Below are 20399 nucleotides of genomic sequence, written 5' to 3'. Positions count from 1 at the left end.
TTCCAGGCGCAGAATCCTCTTTGCGCGACGACTGGACCAAGGGGCTTCTCAACTTCTCCGTCGCCCGGTCTAGCCTCCCCGTCCCTGTCTCCAACCACGTCCGTACGACAGCTATCGCCGCCTTCCCCGAAAGTTACCAGCTTCCAGCCTTCGCGTATGGCTATACCTCCAACCGTATACGCTCCTTCACACACTTACGCGCAGCATACTCCACTGAAAGGTCCCCCGCCCATTATTGGTACACAGTCGAAGTCGCCATCTCCGCCGTATGCTCCGCCGACAGGTCACATGCCCATTATCGGTACGCAGTCGAAGTCGCCATCCCCGCAGCCATCATCGCCACGACCGTATGAGCCGCAGATCTATCGCGAGCCCCTTACTTGTCTCACTCGCGAGATGCTCTACGATCACATATATCTGGTCCTCCGGGATACCTTGACCGACTGGTGGGCGGAGAATCCGGACGCAATGCACCGTCTAGTCTGTAAGTTCTCTTTCCCGCTTCACCACATTTCTCCCCTCCGCTAACACAAGAGATTTCTAGACTATTTGTCCGACTATGTCATCAAGCTTGGTATGGCCGGTATCTTCGGTCCGAACGGTATGCAGTCACTCTGGCAACTCTGTATGTTCATAGGACATGAGAGCAAACGATGCTATATGTGTTTGGCCGTCCAGCCAGAACGCGGCCGCACTGGGGGCCCCACGATCGTTCTTCAAGGCAAACTCTGCGAGAAGGAGGGGAATGACCCGTTGGTGGACGAGGAGGTCTTCGGATTGGCCAAGGACGGTTTTGAGAAGGCTGCTCAGGAGATGCATGCAATCATCCTCGCCAAATCTCCAGGGACTTAGCGGTGGAGTGAAGACGCTGGAGCAGTTGGTGCTCCTCGTACAAGGAAGTAGCTGAAGAAGCGTGCAGCCTACAATAGGACAAGAAGAAGCAGATGAGAAGACGTAGCGTCGATGTAGGCCTCATGGTGTTCATTGTTTCTCTTGAATGGTGTTTGTGTGTCTTGTAAGCTATCTGAGGTAGTTTCAATTCAGTACTGGCGTGGGAGCGCGTGGGCTTGTACGTAGCTGTACGCAAGAACAGCCACATCCCCCGTCGATGAAAAGATTAAATGCCTCATCTCGATGCTGCAGTCTTCGCTAGGACAGTCGCTGCACGCCTGATATCCAACCTCGATATTACTAGCAGTTGCTAGACCTGCTAGGATGATACCCATAACAATTCTAGCGATTCTCTCCTGCTGGTCATTATATTTAAATAGGTAAATCGCAGGGAGGCCGCTTGGCAGATCGTCGAGCGCCTCCCAGATGTTACTACACCTCTGCTCTTGCGATAGCTCGTGCATCGTGTAGCCTACCCACAGGAACGTCCCTTCAGCACATACGAGAAGAGATACCTGCAACAGATGCTCGAAAGTCATGTCGCTGACCAACTCCAGCTGCTCGTCCTTGTCTGGGTCTACCTTCTCCCTCGCCGTGCAACTTCGCAGGCCATGCGAATATGAGGTCGGCTGACGATCGCTAGCTTGCACATGGCCTTCACCGATGAAAGGGCATCGCCGGTGAACAGACTGACTACCCGTGTGCTTCTCTAGCCCCTCCGTTAGGAGGGCTGTTCAGCTAGGTGCGGTAGTCAGCATCGTGTGTAACCCACTCGCCAGACCCTGTCCAGTCTACCCGCTGCGACTGGCCAGCGGTCCACCTCTATCAGCTCTCAGCTCTCAGCTTTCAGCCCCTGGCTCTCAACCTCCAGCTATCGATACGGAGACGCTGCCTTCCTGATGCGTGTGCGACTCCCTTTTCCCCTCATGGGGAGCGGACTAGCGGTGAACGCGCAGTCTATGTCTGGTCGCCTGAATTTATCCATGGATGCACAGTACTGAGCTGAAAAATCGTCGATTGCGGGCAATTTGTTAATAGTCAGGCTTTCCCGCGCTTGTCGCTCGACCATCACCAATTGTAAATCTATGCTTATACCTTTTTCGAGACTCAAAAACGACACAGATTGCTTCAAGACGACAGACACAAACATCATTCATCGATATCTATCCGGTCTCTCAGCCTATGGGAAGGTAGCGATGGCATTGCCTCCACGACGCATACTGACATTGGATGGCGGCGGGGTGCGAGGTTTGTCGTGCTTGATGATTATTCGCGAGATCATGAATCAAATAGCAGATGATGAGGGCATAGAGGAGCCAGAAGAGATGAGGCCTGCGGACTATTTCGATCTCATTGGCGGAACAAGCACTGGCGGTCTTATAGCCATTCTCCTTGGACGTCTCCGTCTCAGGACCAAAGACGCCATCTCACTCTATCGGCAACTCGCCAAAAAGATATTCCAAGAAAAGCGAGGCTGGGAAGTTGGTGGGCTTCGCCTGTCCAGAGGCGGCCAAGAGCGTTATGACGCAAAGATCCTTGAATCAGCTATCAAAAAGGTGGTCGAGGATGGTGAAGAAGATTCAGAGGCCGCAATGTACCAGAAACCCAGGGATGGAGAGCGTCATTGTAGAACCTTTGTTCTCGCGGTGTACGGCGACTCGGTGAACAATGCCGAGCCGCATCTATTTACTACGTACGATCGAAATGATGGGACAAAGATCTGGGAGGCGGCTCGAGCTACAAGTGCAGCAACCGGATTTTTCGAGCCAATGATGGTCGGGGACCCGCCAGTTCGTTATGTGGATGCTGGCCTGGGCTACAATAACCCCGGCGAGCAAGCATATGAAGAAGCAAAACGTTTGTGGTATGAAGTCCCTATTGGAGTATTTCTCTCTTTAGGTACGGGAAAAGAGACGGCAGCTTCTTTGCCAGATTCTGGTGGATTTTTCGGTCTATCAGCTCAGGCAGCGCAAGTAAAAGTTCTCATCGACTTAACGTCAACTGCTACTGGAGTACATAACAAGCTGTTCAAGAGGTTCAAGCAAGAGGAGGATACCGAATACTTCCGTTTTAATGTCGATCAGGGTCTCAACAAGATCGGACTTGATGAGTGGAACCAAGAGGGTAAGCTAGCAAGCTTCACGAGGGCATATTTCGACAACGCTGAGACTTTCGATCTGAAACAACGCTGCGCGACACGTTTACGACAACTCACTGGCAATGCGAAACCCTTCACTGTTCCCGCGGACGTCTTTACAGTGGGAAATGAAGACGATGTTGACAATCCTGGTCAAGGATCCCCAAGGATGAAATTCTGGTACCGAGAACAAGTAGGCGAATCTGGTTACCCAGATGATGTGGCTGTTGACACTAAATTTCAAGAACCAGATATCCGACCCCCAGGAAACACCATCCTCTCTTGTCGGCGGGTTTGTCACATCCAACTCCGGGGTCAAGCGTTCAAAATCCCGCACGGAAGATACCGCATACATTGGATAATGTGGTTCTGGGCGGGGAAGACATTTCCTGTCGGGGGCGGTCGCAGTACGCCTATTACTCACTTCACTGAGAACACCGTCGAGGAACGCAGATTTCTACCTCAAAACCCAAGCTCAGCGCCGCCGAAACATGACTGTCTGTTTTACTTTCCCTTTGAACTTAAACTTTCTGGAGGACGTGCGCAGAACCAAGGGCATCGATTCATGCACGATGTGGTAGACGCTGATGAAAACCCGTTCTTGGCCCCAAAGCTTCTGGAGCCGGGCTTTCAGGAATACAATCTCAGCTCTGGTCTCTGGAATACCTACAAAAATACCGGATGGTGCGAGATTGGGGGTCAATTTGTGGACGTCAACATTGATGGACATATGGCTTTCGTCATTTCAAAGAAGTTCGAGCGTCAGTGGTATGGAGGGTTTTCTTTCGGCGGTGTTCGTCTTGAACCAATACAATGGTAATTTCTGTCGGATGTACCCTTGCGTCGCATCATTAATACAGACGCACATTCTATAGTGTAAAAGAAGAGTAAACGAATTAGTCTAGTTCTTGGGTAGAATAGGAGGTCAATTTGTTCTATTTTAAGACTTACAGATAGCCACCCCCAGTGGCCTACCTCGATGAAATGATACGATAGATCATCTTGATGCTGCACTCTCGCTATGGCAGTCGTTGCGCCTAGTTCCGACCTCGTCAGATCTTTGTGGGTTCGAGATCTCACGATTGGTCGGCTCGTAAAAGCACGTGATGCTTCCCGAGCGCTGATGTCATGATTGGCCGTCTCGCGCCCGCCATACTCGCAGCTTCGTCGCGTACCCTACCCGACTATACTCATGCGTCTCCATCATGCAGTCACGTTGTACTCCCGCCGCCATCTTTGACTTGGATACAGGATGTTTTCGACGAGCGAAGCGTCTTACAAAACCCGCAGACGGAGTCCAAAAGTGAAGACAGGTTGCAAGACGTGCAAGTACGCAGTGGCCACCTTATCATATGACAAAAGGTTGACATTTCGATCCCAGGGTGCGACGCGTCAAATGTGATGAGAAGAAGCCGGAATGCCTCAAGTAGGTATTGGCTCCCATTCCCGCGGGTTATCATTGGAGCTAATGTAGTAGGTGTACGCGCTCCGGCCGCAAGTGCGATGGTTACACAACAAACGACGCCAACTTTCAAGTCCATGTCTGGAGTCACGGAAAAGCCTCCGATCCACAGAACGCCATATCTACCTTCAATGGCCTTGGAGATAGTGCACGCTATCTGGACTTCTACTATCATTGCGCCTGCCCTGCACTCTCCACCAACTTCGACAAAGAATTCTGGTCTCGCATCGTACTGCAGATGGCTCACTCGGAACCGGCCGTGCGCCATGCTGTGATAGCTCTAGGAGCTCTTTGCCAAACCGAGCCTGGGGATATGAAACATGCATGCGCGGGGCTAATTGCCAATCACGAGCGCAAGATTGTGTTGTCTCATTACAACAAGTCCATCGGCTGCTTAGTCAGTCGCATGAGCGAGGCCACTTACTCGCCAGAGCTTGGACTAGTAATCTGTCTTCTTTTCGTTTGCATTGAGTTCCTCCAAGGCAACTACCATGCCGCCTTCACCCATTTGAGGAACGGCTTCAAACTGATGTACGCGCCCCGCATAGAACTACCGAACTATCGGGACTCATTGCAAACCACGTATCCCCCCAACGTAGCATTGGACGGGTCCGGATTTTCGAGAAGCTCAACAGAAGACAAGTTGATACCCATCTTCACCCGCGGCGTTGCGCAAGCTTTGCTCTATGGCTCCAGGATTCAGGAAGACCTAGAGATACCGCAACTGGTGCATGCGACGTACTCCAAGCGGCCGTTTGTGAGTCTCTCTGAAACGCAACAGGCCTACTTCGAGCTCCGGAATGCATCCATAAGTCACCTGTATACCATGGGAAGAAGAACACTCCTTCGACAAGAATCTTGTCTTGAACTTTATCAAGAACGGGACAATTTGTTGGCGTGTCATCATGTCTGGTACGAAAACATGCGGCGCTTCGAAAAGCAGCATGCGCTCTCGGGTGATGAACTAATTGCTGCGAGCGCTCTCAAGGTCTCCTATCACACAACGTTTGTCTACGTTTCATGTTCAGCAACAGTCATCGAGAAGACATACGACAACTATCTAGATCACTTCAAGGAGATCCTGCGTCATGCCCAAGCAATCATCGATTCGAGGCCGCCCACGAACCCCAACACCGCTCATTTCACTTTCGACATTGCGATAATTCCACAGCTTTACTTCGTCGCAACCCGATGCCGCTGTCCCATCACCCGACGAGAGGCAGTAGCGCTTCTAGAACGCAACCCACCGCGGGAGGGACTTTGGGACGTGCAACAACATGTGGTAGTGTCCAAACGAGCGATCGAAATGGAAGAAGCCGAAGTCAACCCCAATACCGGCTGGCCGGTAGAGGAGACCAGATTGTGGAATTGCATCATCAAGGCGGGCATGGACCGCAGCGGTGGCTTTGAGGCAACGTTCTTGCCAGCCACATGGATCGGGCTAGTGGATGCGAACGGAAACCAGAAGATGATTCGCGAGTCCTTCGTTTTATGAGTGTGGCGTGCGACTGCATGTGAGTTTTGCGGACCATGCCAAATTTCTGGAAGACATGTTCCGCACACGATGTAACCTCTTCTTCATGTCGGGGGTTGACACCGCTACCATTAACAAAGTCCTATCTCTCATCATTGCAACAGCAAACGAGCAACAAGGAGAGACATGAGGAAGGTATCCAGCAAGCACGCCATGGACCACATAAAAGCCTGCTTCCGCCGAAACATAGCTCGCAACCATCTACGCTCCAATCCATCAGATACAAATTCCAAACATGACCTTCAACCCAGTACGACAGGCATTCCAGACAATGCTGGCAGATCGGAAGCATCGCGGACTCCCGGTTCTCACCGCTTCAGACTACACTACCTTCCTCAGTACGTCTCACTCTCTCCAACATGCTGATATGTTTGCTAACATGTTACAGAGGCTATCGAAGCTCTTCTCGCAAACACCACCTTCATGCACGAGCATGCCTGGCAGACAGAAACACTCGAGTACTCCATCAGCCGCCCTGCCTTCAACGCCAAGAACCGCGAGGACTGTCACAACAAGCTGGATATCCGACGCTACGAGGGCGCCGAGAAGGATTCTCGTGGTGCGATCGTCTTTGAGGGCAGTTTAGTTCTTATTGTTGTTGATGGGTATGTGTTGGCCAAAGGAAGGAGCACCTCCTCGGCGGCAGATGCGCTGCTGGATGTGTTCCAGAAGGTTGTTACTTTGGCACGAGAGTATGAGTGACATGGCACATGGCGAGCATTGAGGCTACCATCACGGTCTGACTGTATTAGTAGTGACACTGAGCTTCACCTCCTGGCCGTGGGAGATTGTTGCCAGCTGTTATATGCTCTATCATGATGTATACTAGGCTTGTACCAAACTACCATTGGCACCGTTCAATTCTCCAAGGATGCCTGACTCTGGGCGATGCTCTTCAAGGGATTGTGAACATGTAGCTCGATTGCTCGAAGCCGCTTTCTCAAACATGCAGAAAGATGTCATCAGCTGAGCCATCTTGCACCGTTCATGAGTAGCAAGCAAAAATGTTGTGCACGCTGCTGAACGGGTTCAACATCAAACGAAGGTATTGTATAACAAGCTTGTTGCTATCGAGCCCGTACCAGCTTCAGCTCCAAGCATCCAGCAATATCCAACAGATCATGGCCGCAAGAACACCTGACTGGCAATTTCGCGACCGCATCGACCTTGTATTGGCGGACAGGGCACTTCCCGGGGTTGATCCTACAGAATACTTACCTTTCCGTTGTAAGTAATGCCTACCACATCGCGACCGAGCAGCTGACATTGTGGAAAGGCGACATCGTCTACCTCCTCGATACGGGGCGAAAAAACATACAGCACTACGAGTGGGAACATGAAGACAACGTCGAGCCAGTACATATCCCTTCCACTTCGACAACTCTCGTCGATGGCGACGTGTCATCGATATCAAATGAATCTGAAGAGAGCACGACAGTGTCTTATCACTACCCGAACAAGTTCGACGCGTCCGAAAAGGGAAGCCGGGATCGTATCGCTATTACCATCCAGAGCGGGCCGGAGGTCAACAATACTGATGATGTCGTCTTTGAAGGTTTCGTTGCGCGCTTTCAGATTGGCGAATGGACACTCATGAAGGGTCGGTCAACGGAATCGGAGAGACAGGCGATGATTCAGCTTTTTGTCAGGGTGCATAACCTGGCGCAGGAGTATCGCGAGAAGGGAGAGGCAGAGCGTGTGAAGGACGAGGAAAAGCGTATAGCGAGAGAGGAGGCTGAAGAGGCTGTTGTCGAGTAGCGCAATCCCCATAATGGCGACTTTGTGATGGGGCGGCAAGATACAATAAGAACCTGTACAGTACTTGCCTCGGATACGTATCTCTGATGGCGATGGCTACCAGCACGTTCTAGTCAATCCATCAAATCATTGCGCAATCCCGACTTCACCTCCGAACGATGAAGAGTCCCGTGACGACTGACCATCGCGCACGAGTCCTGTTACGGGGCGATGAGTGAGAGGAACTCGGCTCTCGGTATAAGGTGACATTATTTTCATGTACAGCCATATATCCTATCGTGAGAGTCTCACCATTCACGGCCTTCCGACTTCTCACGCTGCGCGACCTCCGATACGGATACAACACAGCGTAAAGACCACCAACAAATCAACTACAGACGCGGAGCAGAACCAAGTCGACCGGAAAGATGAAGCTGAGGCTCCGCCTTCCGTCGCAGAAAGACAAGCTGCGCAGCCATCTTCAGAGCGCACTTGACGACTCGTTGGGCAAACTACCGGCGCACGATCGAATGCAACTTCTTGGTAAGTCTTCAGGTTGATGTACCTATATTTGAACTAACAACGACTCGTAGACGACCTATGCTTCCTGTTGCGCAGCCCTCTCTACCTCTACGCTATCGCCCCACGTATATGGCGCGCGACTGCCACATCGGAGCGCGACGCAACCGGCCTCATGACGCCTAATTCGCTAGCCGAGGAACGCGTGAAGGAAAAAGGCATCGGAATATCAGCACTCAACATGAGAGTCGGGTGGGATGGCGATAGCTGGGCCACCCAACTGCTCTATGAGGACGTTCCGCTCATCGAAGGACGACAATATAAAACAACGCAAAAGGCCGGCTTCGCTCTAAGCTTCCATTGGTTCTGCGAAGAGGCGAGGTTTTTGGGCTGCGAGTTTCACGCTCGTGAGCAAGTTGCGATGGTGGCGCGGAATCATGCTGTCGATACGGATCTGATCGAGGTGGAAGGCCGCCAGACGCGCGCGAAAAGTGCGGGAAAGAAGGAGCATCGCATTGTCAAGTTGAGTATAAGGTATAAGATGGTTCAAGGCAAGCCAGAGCTGACGAAGAAGGTGAGTTAGTCGAAGAGGTATGCGGTGTGCCAGGGGAGCGCGAGCCGAACGGGTTCGCCGAGATATGTGGGGTTCGAAGGCTTTGCCATGGTATTACACTGGGGGGGGGGGGGGGGAGACATAGCATAATGGAGCGTGGAGCACTTCGATTGAGACGGCGGTATTGTGTATGCGTCTTCCATGAGCAGCGTCGATATTCCTGTGCTATAAGCATAGACAAATCTGAGGGTAGCCGTATACGAAGATGTTCGTTCTTGACAAATTGTGAATTAAGTAATCCTCAGATGTATGCATAATCGTTATTGGATGTGATTTGCCACTTTAAGCACCAGGTATACGCTTACATCGCAGTCAACTCATGATGATCGAGTCGCACCGTGACACATTCCACTGCGCCCATGCAACGCGATCATCGGACGAAGCATAATGGCCGTTGGAAGTGGATTTTAGCGCAAAATCGATGACGTATCTTGACAGTAACAGTAAATATGGAAACCTCTGCGGAGGAGCACAGTGAGAGCAAGTAGGCAGAACTGACGCATGATACTGGAGCCTGGAGTTCTCACCCATCACCGGCAATGTTCTACAGGCGCCCGGACGCCGGAGTTCACCCGACAGCCCACAAAAAGGTGCGTGCGACGCTACTGAGAGTCACATGACGTCTAGCGTGCCAAGGCCACGATGGGTATATATTCCAACGCTCCCTCGGCCTCCTCTTCTGTTCCTTAGCTCTCTTTGCCTTTTGGCTTAGATCAAGTGTAGTATCTGTTCTTTTCAGTTTAATCTCTGAAACTCTCCTACGGGAGAATTCTTGATTATTCCTATTTTTGAAACCAGTCGAAGAGGCTCTGGGCTTGCTCATCTTCTTTGACACAGTGTCGCCAGTATTTCACTACTTCTGGCAGACGCGATCTTTTTCATTGAGACTTCTGGCTTGCCAGTCGCTTGAGGAAGGAGCTAGGTGGTGATATTGATTCTGATCGACAACGCCACATTCGTGATGGCCATCGACTGAAGTTGTGACTAGTTGAGTCTTGTAAACGTTGTCTCTCACGCTACTCATTGCACAAGCGTAATGTGTGCTTTATTTCTGAATATTCTATAACTTGCACGACATGAGACAACATAGAGCGTTGTTATGGATCGTTGTTTACAAGTGTTTGGAGTGAAGTTGCGGTTGCTATGTTGCACAGCAGTTGGTGCCGCACGCATGCTTACCTGTCCTTGAATGCGCCGAATACTAATCGTAGCACATATGTGATCAGCTCATGTGGTGTGGACTCATGCTATCTAGTCGAGATCATACTTTGGAAAGAGTTGGTAGCCTATTCCATGCGCTTACAGCTGAGTAAAAGCAACTTTGCGCGGTGAGTAGTGAGAGACTGAAATTTTGTAGCTTGCCGTGACAAACAACGTTGGCCAGTCCCCAACACGAACTCCCACCCTGTAACAACACCTCAACGCCAAATTACACGTCAAAATGGCAGCGAACTCAGGTATGGTCAACCCGGCCATCTTCCAGGATCTTCAGGCGCGCGTAGACGAAGATACCGCCACTCGGGATGTAAGTGGCGGCTGATAGAGCTGCACGTGATAGCGTACTCACAACGCGACAGGAGCTGCGCGACATCATCCAGGCTCTTGAGAAGCACAGTAAGCATGCTCGATACCAGTAGCGGGATATACTGACAGCTCATAGACCGCAATGTCTCCTTCGTGTTGTCGAGAGCCCACTCGACGCCCGTCAGCGAGCGTGAGTCGCTCTTCGCATGTCTATCGACACCACGACTAATCAAAATGCAGTACCCGACATCCTGAAAGCTGCGAAAGAGCCTATTGACAATGTCATTGACACCGTCTCCAAGCTGTCGCAGGCTGCGTCAAAGATGCCGTATTACAAGTTCAACAACATGTGGAGCCGTCAGATGCAGGGCGCGGTATGCTCATCAATCCCACGATATCGCCATCCCAATACTGACAATACAATAGTGCGAGAGCGCTTTGTTCTGGGGCTGGCTCGGCGGTTACAAGTACGACGGTGGTGAGGTACAATGCGGCCGTCTCTTGACCATCGAGGAGCTTGGCGAGATCTTCAAGAGTATGTTCAGGATCATGGTACACATGCACGTCGTCACTAACTCTAGCAGTCCCCGTGAATCTCAAGGACCGCGATGAGTTCCACCTCTCGCTCGAAGAGTACCTACATTCTCTCATGACGCTCGTTGAAGAACTGGTCCGTCATCTTGCTCCCACCCAACCTCCACCACGCTAACAACGACAGACACGTCTCGCACGTAACGCTGTCACTCTCGGTGATTATGAGCGTCCCCTTCTCATCAACCAGTTCGTCAAGGACTTGCACGCGGGTTTCCAAATCCTCAATCTCAAGAACGACAGCTTGCGCCGCCGCAGCGATGGGCTGAAGTACAGGGTCAAGGACGTGGAGGACGTGGTCTACGATCTGTCTTTGAGGAACTTGCTACCGAAGAAGGGCGAGCAGAAGCAGTAAAGGTCTGCAAGATGTGGTGGTAGAAGCGCTGCTACTCAGAAACATGTCGCACGAGAAGCACACTATGAGATGAATGAGAAGAAGGCCAAGACATATAGGCCGTCAATGAGTTCCATCACAGTTCACATGTAATTATCGCTTGTTACAAACCATGGAGGTGCTCGAGAGATGTTTGCTGTCTGTCCAATGAGAGCGCAGCACGGACAACATCACGAAACTTTCCGATGCGCGACATCCCTCCGCAGCACCCGCGACCACAGCACACCAATAGGCCAGGCGCCACTTCCGCTCCTTTTGACGCCGCTCATATTACGTCGCCTTGTCAATTAATAGCTCTACCACTTTGTCCTCAGCGCGCACCAGCATTCCTCCACCTCATTCGTAAACATGGCCAGCACAACTGTCATCAACGCCAACGCGACGTCAAAGGTTCAACCCTCCACGGCGCCGCCAATTGAGCCATTGAAGAACGACACTGCACGGCTTTACACGCATATCCACCCGATACTCGTTCTCTCGGTCTACGCCTTCAAGTTTCCTGCCCTAGTTGCGGACCCGGTGCCGACGCTCCTTTCCACTCTTGCGCCGCTCGCCGTGCTGCAAATAGCCTTTGTAGCAGTATGCCTTCCGCCAACAGGAGGCACCCCTTCTTTAAAGAACAAGAAGCCTGGAGAGAAGAAAGGGAAGGCACCTGGCAAGCTGGAGCAGGGGCTCAACTCGAAGATTGTCGTACGTCTACACTCCCACTCGTACTGCCTTCAATGCGCTCTTGACAGCCAACTAGAAAGAAACTTTACTGACTATAGGATACATAGCCGGCATTCTTGTCCCTCCTACTCACTACGCTCGCCGCAACACCGCTCCTCACGGCGACCCTCGTTCTCTTTGGCGCGCCTGCCACAACGCATCACATGCATACCCTCCTCGCTGGGGCCCACATCGCGTTGCTTAGCACACTCCCTCTGGTATATGTACACGGTGTAGACGGCGAGACTTGGAGGCAGATCATCGCGCTACTTCTGCCGATGGATGAAGTCTACGGAGGGCTGATTGGTACCGTGCTCGGTGCATGGCTGGGTGCTGTACCTATCCCCTTGGATTGGTGAGTACTTGACCGACTCCAATGTTGAGACTGGAGTCGACAACGTATTTGCAATGGGTATAGCTAACGGAATGCAGGGACCGCGAATGGCAGAAGTGGCCCGTCACGATCGTTACCGGCGCTTACATTGGATATGCAGTTGGCAAACTGCTCGGTGGCACACTGTTGAAGGGGAAGAAGATCATGTTTGACTAGAAGATCATATGTGACTAGATGATCATGTCTGACTAGGAGGTCATGGTTCAGATTGGAGTCTGTGTTTTCCTGAAGAGATTGTACGGTTTCTTGTCATGATGTGTGGACAATGGACAACGGAGAGTTGTGAGTGAGGCGCTCCATCCATTTCCAGAGACTGAGGAGCGAGCGACCATAGCCCGCTACCTTTTGCGACGATATAATACGATCAGCTCGCCTGCACACTCCAAATCGAATTTTGACAGGCTTACACACGTCTCTTACAAAGTCTAAACTTATTCCGCCAGACACCAAGGTCCAGCAAATATCACGGATACTGCAGGTACTACTAGCGTCTCGTCGCGAGGCGCCGACCTAACAGCTCTCGGAGCTTCGACCGATGCGAGCTTCCTCCACAAAAGCCAAGCTTCCACCCGGCATTCCCAAAGCGGCAACCCCGGCGCAAACACGACCCTCTCTCCAGCTTCCAGCAGCCCACTTATCTGAATGCAGTATACCCAAGCCTAGCATATCATTCCGACATCGTTTCGGGCTAATCTGAGCGCGTGTTTAGGCTTCTAGACGCGTGTTGAATTCCTGGCACCGAAAAATTGAGTTGACGGGGTGCCCACGAGCGGGGTTCGTGGTCATGATGTTGATCGAGGCGGGGGATGCGGGGGGACTTGTTTAAAAGGCACGATGCCCGGCTGAATTGGCGGTACGCCGCGTGTCTTGATTTCTTGGTCTCGAATCTGCTATTTTCTAGCTGTGTGTACTGCTGGCATACGTGCTTGAATTCAGGTATGTTCTCCAGCAATCTCCGGCTTCACACTACTGCGGCCAAACACGATATAGTCGCTGACAACCTTTAGACCTTTGAACACTAATATATTCATACACACCGTCACGATGTCGAGAAAGCATTTCTTCCCCAATCCGGAAGGCGTGGTCCTCCACAACCTGCGCTCCCTATGCACACGTAACTCGCACATGGCGCTCGACGAAGCCAATCGCGTCGTTTACAATCTCTCACACCCTCCGAATCAAGTCACTATCGTATCTGGCGGCGGGTCAGGGCACGAACCGGCATGGTCCGGCTTCGTTGGGGACGGCATGCTGTCAGCTGCCGTGTGCGGTGACATCTTCGCTTCTCCCAGCACCAAGCAGATCATGGCAGGAATACGAAACGTGCCGAGTAAGGAGGGAGTTATATTGTGCATTACGAACTACACAGGAGATATGCTGCATTTCGGTCTTGCCAGAGAGAAGGGTCAAGCTCTAGGCTACAAAGTCGATGTTGTGTGCATGGCGGAAGACGCTGCCTTGGGTCGCGAGAAGAGCGGTAAGGTGGGAAGGAGAGGACTGGCTGGTAACTTGTTGGTCATCAAGCTTGCTGGTGCTGCATCACAGAAAGGATGGGCTTTTGAGCGGTGTAGGAAGATTGGTGAGTTGGGTAACTCACAACTTGTCACTATCGGCACGAGTTTGGACCACTGCCACGTACCTGGTCGAGAAGCGTTTGAGAGCGTGCAGGACGATGCTTGTGTGGTTGGTATGGGTATTCATAACGAGCCTGTAAGTACCATGAACTCAGTGATTTGCAGCACGAAGCTGAAACTGACTGATGCCAGGGCCTACGAACCATCTCCCCCATGCCTAGTCCCGAAGACGTTATCAAAGAGATGCTGCGCTACCTCCTCGATCCCTCCGACTCCGACCGTGCATTCGTCACCTTCAACCCCAATGATAACGTCGTGATGCTCGTCAACAACTTCGGCGGCCTATCAAACCTCGAATTCGACGCCCTGGTGAACCTCGCCCTGATAGCCCTGAAGCGCGACTGGAAGATTGTACCAACACGCATCTACGCCGGCGTGCTGGAGACGTCGCTCAACGCCCAGGGCTTCAGCATCACACTAGGCAATATGAGCGGTATGGCAAAGGCCATGGACCTCAAAGACGAAGAAGTCATGGAGTTGCTAGATGCACCCACAAACGCTCCAGCCTGGCCAAAGAACGGTTACCAACCCCTAAACGTCAACAAGGAAACCGAAGAACTCCGCAACAAAGCCAACGCCGCCGCAGCCGACAAATCCCTCCTCCACAAGGGCCCCGCTACACCACCCTCCCTCATCCCCGCGCTCCGTCAAGCCTGCAAAGCTGCCCTCGCAGCCGAGCCCACAATCACACAATACGACCTACAAATGGGCGACGGCGACTGCGGCGAAGCCGTAGCCGGCGTCTGCAAATCCATCCTCACCAACATCGACTCTGTAGAAAGCAGCCCACCACCCATCCTTGCCCTCCTCGAAAGCATAGGCGAAAACGTCGAAGACGTCGGCGGCTCCCTCGGCGCCATCCTCTCCATTCTCGTAACCGCCTTCACAAACGCGCTATCAAAAGCAACTCTATCTCAAAACGCACCGCTAGATATCTCCACACTCGCTTCCTCCGCATCTGCAGCTCTGGAAAACCTCAAGAATTACACTAGTGCACGGGAGGGCGATAGGACGGTCATGGATGTTCTGATTCCGTTTATTAATACGCTGGCTGAGAGCAAGGATCTGAGCAAGAGTGTGGATGTTGCGGAGAAGAAGGCGGATAGCACAAAGGATATGAAGGCCAAGTTTGGGCGCGCGACGTATATCAGTGAGGACGGGAGTGAGAGGAGTAAGATTCCTGATCCGGGTGCGTATGCCGCGGGTATTTGGTTGAGGGGGTTGGAAAAAGGGTTTGGTGGGTCGTAGGGTAGATGGAAATGTAGTGTGATGGTTGTGTGATATGGAGTCTGCTTTCTTGGCAGGATGATTGAGAATGCTAGAAGTCATGTTGCATTACAATTTTACCGCCTACATACTATAAAGAGTTAGTAACGAAATCGTATGCAGGACAATATATCCTCCCAAATAGTGATTTGGCCAAATGCGACAACACGAATTCGAGCCACCTCTAGTGGAGTTAACGGCCTACGAAATGCAGAAAATTGTAGGAGAAGACACTTACGCGTCAGGCAACCGGCTACTGGAATCATGTACAGCACAGTGTTTGGCCCACCTCTCGTGCGACCGCGCCGAATGTGCTTGTGGGTATCCGGCTCAAGGGCGTTCCAAAATCGAAATGCCACAGCCGCTGCGGACAGGCACGATGATGATATATCTTCATCCATCAAAGGTCTTCCATCGCTCGAGCGGGAATAAATTTCGAGATCCTTGGTGTTATCTCTGAACTCCCAACAGGGAGCTTGCTGTTCCCTATTGGTGTCTGATAGCATCGACCCATGCAGTCGACCTAGAGCACTCAATAGTGTTCCGGGGAGTGGAAAAGGAAGAATAGAACATCGCGCCGATTGCAGGTTTACGGATGCTCGCGCCGCGCTTGCCCTGTGGTTCGCTCTGGTGATGGATATTGCACGAAGCGGGAGAAGCGCATCCTTTGGACTTGCATCTCATGCTCAATGCCTATTCACCTACCCTGACGAGGCCAGAAGTACCTAATCTTTTCGTCTACTTCCATTGCGGCTTTTACCGAATGCATTTGCAGGCATTGAAGACGAATGGATGAAGGGCTGTGGTACATATATGGGCTTGCTCGCAGCATAGTATACGGGAAGCTGATAATCAGGACGCGTAACGACGTTAGTGCTGTTCATTTGACAAGGCTTGGATACATAAAGCTTGAAATGTTACTTAAAGTCATCGCCAAAATCCTAAATTTGCCGGCCATACACCAAGGGCGACAAAGTCACGATGAACCTACCTTAGGGGACCGCTGATAGGCGAGTCTACTCCATACAAATCTGACGTGAACTAAAGGACATACTAATACCTAATCGGTGCCTGTGTAACCCAGGAGTTTCTCTTGCCGAATTTCAAGCCAGCTAGGCAATGGCGCGGCAGTATGGATATCGGCTTGAAGTTTTCCGGTAGTATGCCAATTTTGCAGCCATTCTATCAATGTCCACGTACGTCCTTGTGCAACAATTTGGTCCACATCGTGTGCGAAGCCAGTGTCGAAATTACATCTCACCAGTGACTTGCCAGAACATATCTCTTGCAAAGCCTCTGGAAAACCCCTCATGGTGAATGTAACATTCTCTCGAATCATTATCCAGTTGAGTTGGCATGACTGTGAATCAGGAGTTTTGACGCACTGCTGATACGCGGATTGCCAAGCGGCGTCTCGTTGTAGGACATTGAAGACTTGCGCCGAGGTCTCGGGCGTCGGCATCCCATCTATGACCAGGCTGAAGGCACCTGCCGGCATGCCTAGAGACGCAAGTACCAGTGCTTCCATTATCCAGGCAGCAGCCCCATTATCGCCCATGTATCCCCGACTGATCATCTGCGCCGTCAAGCGGTCGTATTTCCATCGTTGCACATTTTCGAGCGTTTGGGACTGCAATTCGTACAGTGTTATGGAGGCGGCAGGTAGGATGGTTCTCCAAAGGCTGACTCGACGTTCTATATGCAAGTCAGAATTCTCTTGGCAAAATGGTATCAAGCCCTGACCATGGCACTCAGGCCATGCGACAGACTCATGATCTTCGTGTAGCACTAGATTGCGCATTGCCAGTCGCGTTTCAGCCGGCAAAGACTCTAGGAAGCGGATGGCCGCAGTCGCTGCCGAGAACCTATATTGTTCTTGATCCCAATATCGCTCCGGTTTGAACCGGCTGGCCTCGACGGAAAGAGGTTGTATGAGTTTGAGCATATCGGAAATGTCGTTCTCACTTGGTAACATCCATGGTAGATTGCTGTGCGCTACTACAGGCACTGGGTCGGGACTTGGCGTGTAGGAAGTCCCCTTCCAATGTGGTTCCCGACTGACGGCGTCTCCGAAATCGGGTTTTGCGCCAATAACTTGCAATGTCGACGCGATGAAATGCCGGGCTTGTGACGGGATCTCCTTCCATTCATCGACATTGCGGCCGATTCCATTGCGTCCAAAAGTCTGCATTGTCTGAATGGTCGGCAAGAACTCCGAATGGTGCTTTCCCACATAGTCGCATATTGTGCTATCGATGAGGCCAGATCGAGGAGCGTGCGATAGTAGATATTCTGCCTTGAGTTCGCTGATGATTTTCTGGATAGCGTTAAATCGGCCAGCCCGTTGGCGGAGGTTTTCGTCCCACACGGTCGAGAAGTTGATCGGATTCAGCCTGAGAGCAAGGCCACGGGTCTCAGCTGCCACCTGACGGCATGTAAGCCTGAGGTTAAGATCAACGCTGGTACTTTCGGAGGTGGTTAATTTGTTCGTCGTGTGATTATACCGATACCCGCCTTCGATGGCAAAGTAGTCTGCATAAATTTGGTCACGCAGCTCCCGAGGGAGCTTACGGAAGCCACTCAACGGTGCCATGATTGCCGACTCGGTCGCGGTGGAAGTTCGTGGTAAGATAGCCGGTTGTTGTGTATTATGTTTCGATTGCAATACCGTCGCGCGTAATGGGAATGGGTGCTGGATGGTGGATGGGGGAGGCATGGGGGAGAGCGAAGATGATAAAGGGTTCGAGGGGGGCCAGGCAGAAGCCTACTGTGCCGAGCCGCGTATTGAGCCGGCGCGCGAATCGAGCCACCCACAACATAAGTTCAAATTCAAAGATGAGGCTACATCACGACGCCACGTCGCTATTAAATTGCAAGAACTTCGTGTTGTATTAAACTGCATCTTGCAAAGCTTTTGTACTACTCAGAATATTTTTGCGGTGTTGTGATTGTCCTTGTTCGTGTTGTTTTCGGCGGTCCCCGCGGTGCAGGTGCCGGCTGAACAGTACCTCCCCCAACACGCCTACGACCACCCCGTTTTGACTGTGACGCCTTTGAGACTTTTGAGGATGCTCTTTTACCTGATTGGGACGATTGTAGAGCTTTTTGAGAGTCGCGATCGCGTTGTTCCTGCTCCTTTTGGGCTTGTTTCGCGACCTTCTCCTCAGCAGCCTTTTTGCGCTCTTCTTGGGCCCTCTTTTTCGCAGTTTCCCGCACAACCCGCGCTTCTTCTTGCATCTTCTTTTTGTATAATGTTGCTGCCTCTTTCAGCTTTCTTGACTCTGCTTTTGCAAGCTTTTCGTCCATTTCTGTGGTTTTTCTGACCTGTTCTCGGGCCCTCGCCTCCCTCACCTTCCGGGGACTCCAGAAAACAGCGCCACCATGATACTCTTTGCGCTGTTGAAGATCCAGAGGCTTACTCTTCTTGTTATGCTTCTTTTTGTGTGCTAGCGCCTGCCTTAGGCCGTCGTTTTCAGTGTTCAGGATCTCGTTGAAGGTCTGTAGGGAGTGGATGGCGACCGACAGCCGATTCGACGCATCTTCATCCCTATCCTTCACCGCAGTCTCCTGTAACTTTTGGAGCTGTTTCCAGCTGCTCCGGTTACCCTCTGGCTCTAATCTTGGGTCGTTATCTCCATCTGAAGATGCTTTTCTGAATCGCTTCAGAACTTCTCCCCCATTCATCGGCCACACTCCTGTAGCTTCAAACGCTTTCAGGACGTTCTGAGGCGTAAAGGAGAGCTCCCAGGCAGCCCAGAAAAGGCTTATAAAGTCTCCTTTGTTGACTCCGACAAGCCCATGGCTGCGGTGAAGGTAGTGGGTCAGTTCGGCCGAATAATGACTCGAAAGTGACTTAAAAACGACCACATCAAGCGGCTGGAGACTGTGGGTTGAATGGGGGGGAAATATCATCAAGAGGATCTTGTGTTCGTCGCAAAATTCGATAAAATCCATGGTTACGTGGCTTCCGTGGCCGTCTAGGATCAGGAGGCGGTAATTCGAGCGAGCTTTCTTCTTCGTACTTCTTTCGAACACCTGTTCAAGCCAGGCAAGGCCCAGGTTGTTGTTAGACCACCCTGTGGGCGACGTAGAGGCGAAGATTTGGTGCTTTCCGACCTCTAGGTCCTCCATCCAGGAGCTCTGAAGTGAACCTTTTCCTGGGTAAATGATCGCGGGCGGAACAGTCGATCCATCGCCACAAATACAAGCCAGGAGGGTAATAAACTTTCGCGAACCATCTTGAAGAGCTTCTGACACCTCCTTTCTAGCGTATAATTGCCTGGAAAAGACGCGTTTCGAGCGGCCAGTCAGGCCGAGGAGAAACCCCTTTTCGTCCATATTATAGGTATTCCAGCTTTTAATATTATACTCGTCCATCTTGGAGTAAAGGAGATCAAAGTAGAGCTTGTACTTGTAATAGGAGTCGGCGTAATGACGTACTCAGTCCATTCCAGAGGTCCATTTCGAAATCAGACAGCACTGATTTCTTTCTAGAAACCTAGAAACCCAGCGCTTCGAACACTCCTTCCCGGCGACCGAGGAGCCGAAATTTCGCACCATTTCTCTCGTAGGAGGTAACCCTCGCTTTGTTAAAGCTTCAATATAATTTACAAGCTCCTGCTCTTGTTGTGGGTTGAGATTCTGATGTTTCTGGCCGCCTCCTGCACGATCAGCCTGCACACCGCGGTGGCGGCGAGCCAGCGTCGCCCTGCTAATTCCGAACCTTTTTGCGACTTCGCGATAGCTAAAATTTGCGCCGTCTTCACGCGAATCGATTGCTTCAATCGCATCCTGAATAGGATCCATATTGGTGGAGTTATGGCGCGTCGCGCGGGCGTTGTTGGCTTTGTTGTGATGTTCGGGTGGCTCGATTCGCGCGCCGGCTCAATTCGCGGCCCGGCACAGTAAATCGCGCGAAGGCGGGGCAATTGGTAGTTCCAACCACGGCACCAGGGCAGAGGTTTGTCGGTACCGACGCCTTGCGCCAGCGTCGTT

At 51.7% G+C, this 20399-nt stretch overlaps 9 protein-coding genes across 9 annotated transcripts; 7 read left to right on the top strand and 2 right to left on the bottom strand.

Moving 5' to 3' along the window:
- Window positions 1-156: 156 nt before the first annotated feature.
- Window positions 157-852, top strand: BKA58DRAFT_310125 (uncharacterized protein; the record flags this gene model as incomplete). Its single annotated transcript, XM_046167282.1, has 2 exons — window positions 157-484; window positions 545-852. 2 exons carry the CDS (start codon window positions 157-159, stop codon window positions 850-852), a joined length of 636 nt encoding a protein of 211 aa, XP_046028158.1.
- A 1319-nt stretch (window positions 853-2171) lies between these two features.
- BKA58DRAFT_455306 (acyl transferase/acyl hydrolase/lysophospholipase) lies at window positions 2172-3848 on the top strand (the record flags this gene model as incomplete). The annotated part of the gene is made up of 1 exon (XM_046174541.1): window positions 2172-3848. One exon carries the CDS (start codon window positions 2172-2174, stop codon window positions 3846-3848), a length of 1677 nt encoding a protein of 558 aa, XP_046028157.1.
- Window positions 3849-4215: 367 nt separating this feature from the next.
- BKA58DRAFT_137236 (uncharacterized protein) lies at window positions 4216-6122 on the top strand. Its single transcript, XM_046164498.1, has 3 exons — window positions 4216-4357; window positions 4410-4454; window positions 4506-6122. The coding sequence occupies exons 1-3, from the start codon at window positions 4281-4283 to the stop codon at window positions 5983-5985; spliced, it is 1602 nt and encodes a 533-aa protein (XP_046028156.1). The 5' UTR covers window positions 4216-4280; the 3' UTR covers window positions 5986-6122.
- A 1994-nt stretch (window positions 6123-8116) lies between these two features.
- On the top strand, window positions 8117-8954 carry BKA58DRAFT_381182 (uncharacterized protein; the record flags this gene model as incomplete). The annotated part of the gene is made up of 1 exon (XM_046169985.1): window positions 8117-8954. A coding segment is annotated over exon 1 (403 nt), but the record flags the coding sequence as incomplete, so codon positions are not given.
- A 1028-nt stretch (window positions 8955-9982) lies between these two features.
- BKA58DRAFT_137144 (Translin) lies at window positions 9983-11557 on the top strand. The gene is made up of 7 exons (XM_046164497.1): window positions 9983-10418; window positions 10471-10507; window positions 10554-10607; window positions 10658-10791; window positions 10844-10952; window positions 11002-11087; window positions 11136-11557. Exons 1-7 carry the CDS (start codon window positions 10335-10337, stop codon window positions 11361-11363), a joined length of 732 nt encoding a protein of 243 aa, XP_046028154.1. The 5' UTR covers window positions 9983-10334; the 3' UTR covers window positions 11364-11557.
- A 52-nt stretch (window positions 11558-11609) lies between these two features.
- BKA58DRAFT_357812 (glycosylphosphatidylinositol anchor biosynthesis protein 11) lies at window positions 11610-12913 on the top strand. Its single transcript, XM_046168693.1, has 3 exons — window positions 11610-12092; window positions 12179-12465; window positions 12543-12913. The coding sequence occupies exons 1-3, from the start codon at window positions 11751-11753 to the stop codon at window positions 12658-12660; spliced, it is 747 nt and encodes a 248-aa protein (XP_046028153.1). The 5' UTR covers window positions 11610-11750; the 3' UTR covers window positions 12661-12913.
- Window positions 12914-13081: 168 nt separating this feature from the next.
- Window positions 13082-15585, top strand: BKA58DRAFT_381177 (dihydroxyacetone kinase). The gene is made up of 3 exons (XM_046169984.1): window positions 13082-13440; window positions 13512-14214; window positions 14271-15585. Exons 2-3 carry the CDS (start codon window positions 13549-13551, stop codon window positions 15384-15386), a joined length of 1782 nt encoding a protein of 593 aa, XP_046028152.1. The 5' UTR covers window positions 13082-13440; window positions 13512-13548; the 3' UTR covers window positions 15387-15585.
- Window positions 15586-16464: 879 nt separating this feature from the next.
- Window positions 16465-17997, bottom strand: BKA58DRAFT_311420 (uncharacterized protein; the record flags this gene model as incomplete). Its single annotated transcript, XM_046167330.1, has 1 exon — window positions 16465-17997. The coding sequence occupies one exon, from the start codon at window positions 17995-17997 to the stop codon at window positions 16465-16467; it is 1533 nt and encodes a 510-aa protein (XP_046028151.1).
- A 184-nt stretch (window positions 17998-18181) lies between these two features.
- On the bottom strand, window positions 18182-19252 carry BKA58DRAFT_381174 (uncharacterized protein). The gene has a single exon (XM_046169983.1). The coding sequence runs from the start codon at window positions 19086-19088 to the stop codon at window positions 18324-18326; it is 765 nt and encodes a 254-aa protein (XP_046028150.1). The 5' UTR covers window positions 19089-19252; the 3' UTR covers window positions 18182-18323.
- Window positions 19253-20399: the final 1147 nt, after the last annotated feature.

The sequence above is a fragment of the Alternaria rosae genome (assembly GCF_020736505.1).
Source record: "Alternaria rosae strain MPI-PUGE-AT-0040 chromosome Unknown BKA58scaffold_3, whole genome shotgun sequence".
Classification (NCBI taxonomy): domain Eukaryota; kingdom Fungi; phylum Ascomycota; class Dothideomycetes; order Pleosporales; family Pleosporaceae; genus Alternaria; species Alternaria rosae.
Note: the sequence above shows the minus strand (reverse complement) of the source record. Positions and strands in the feature narration are given on the sequence as shown.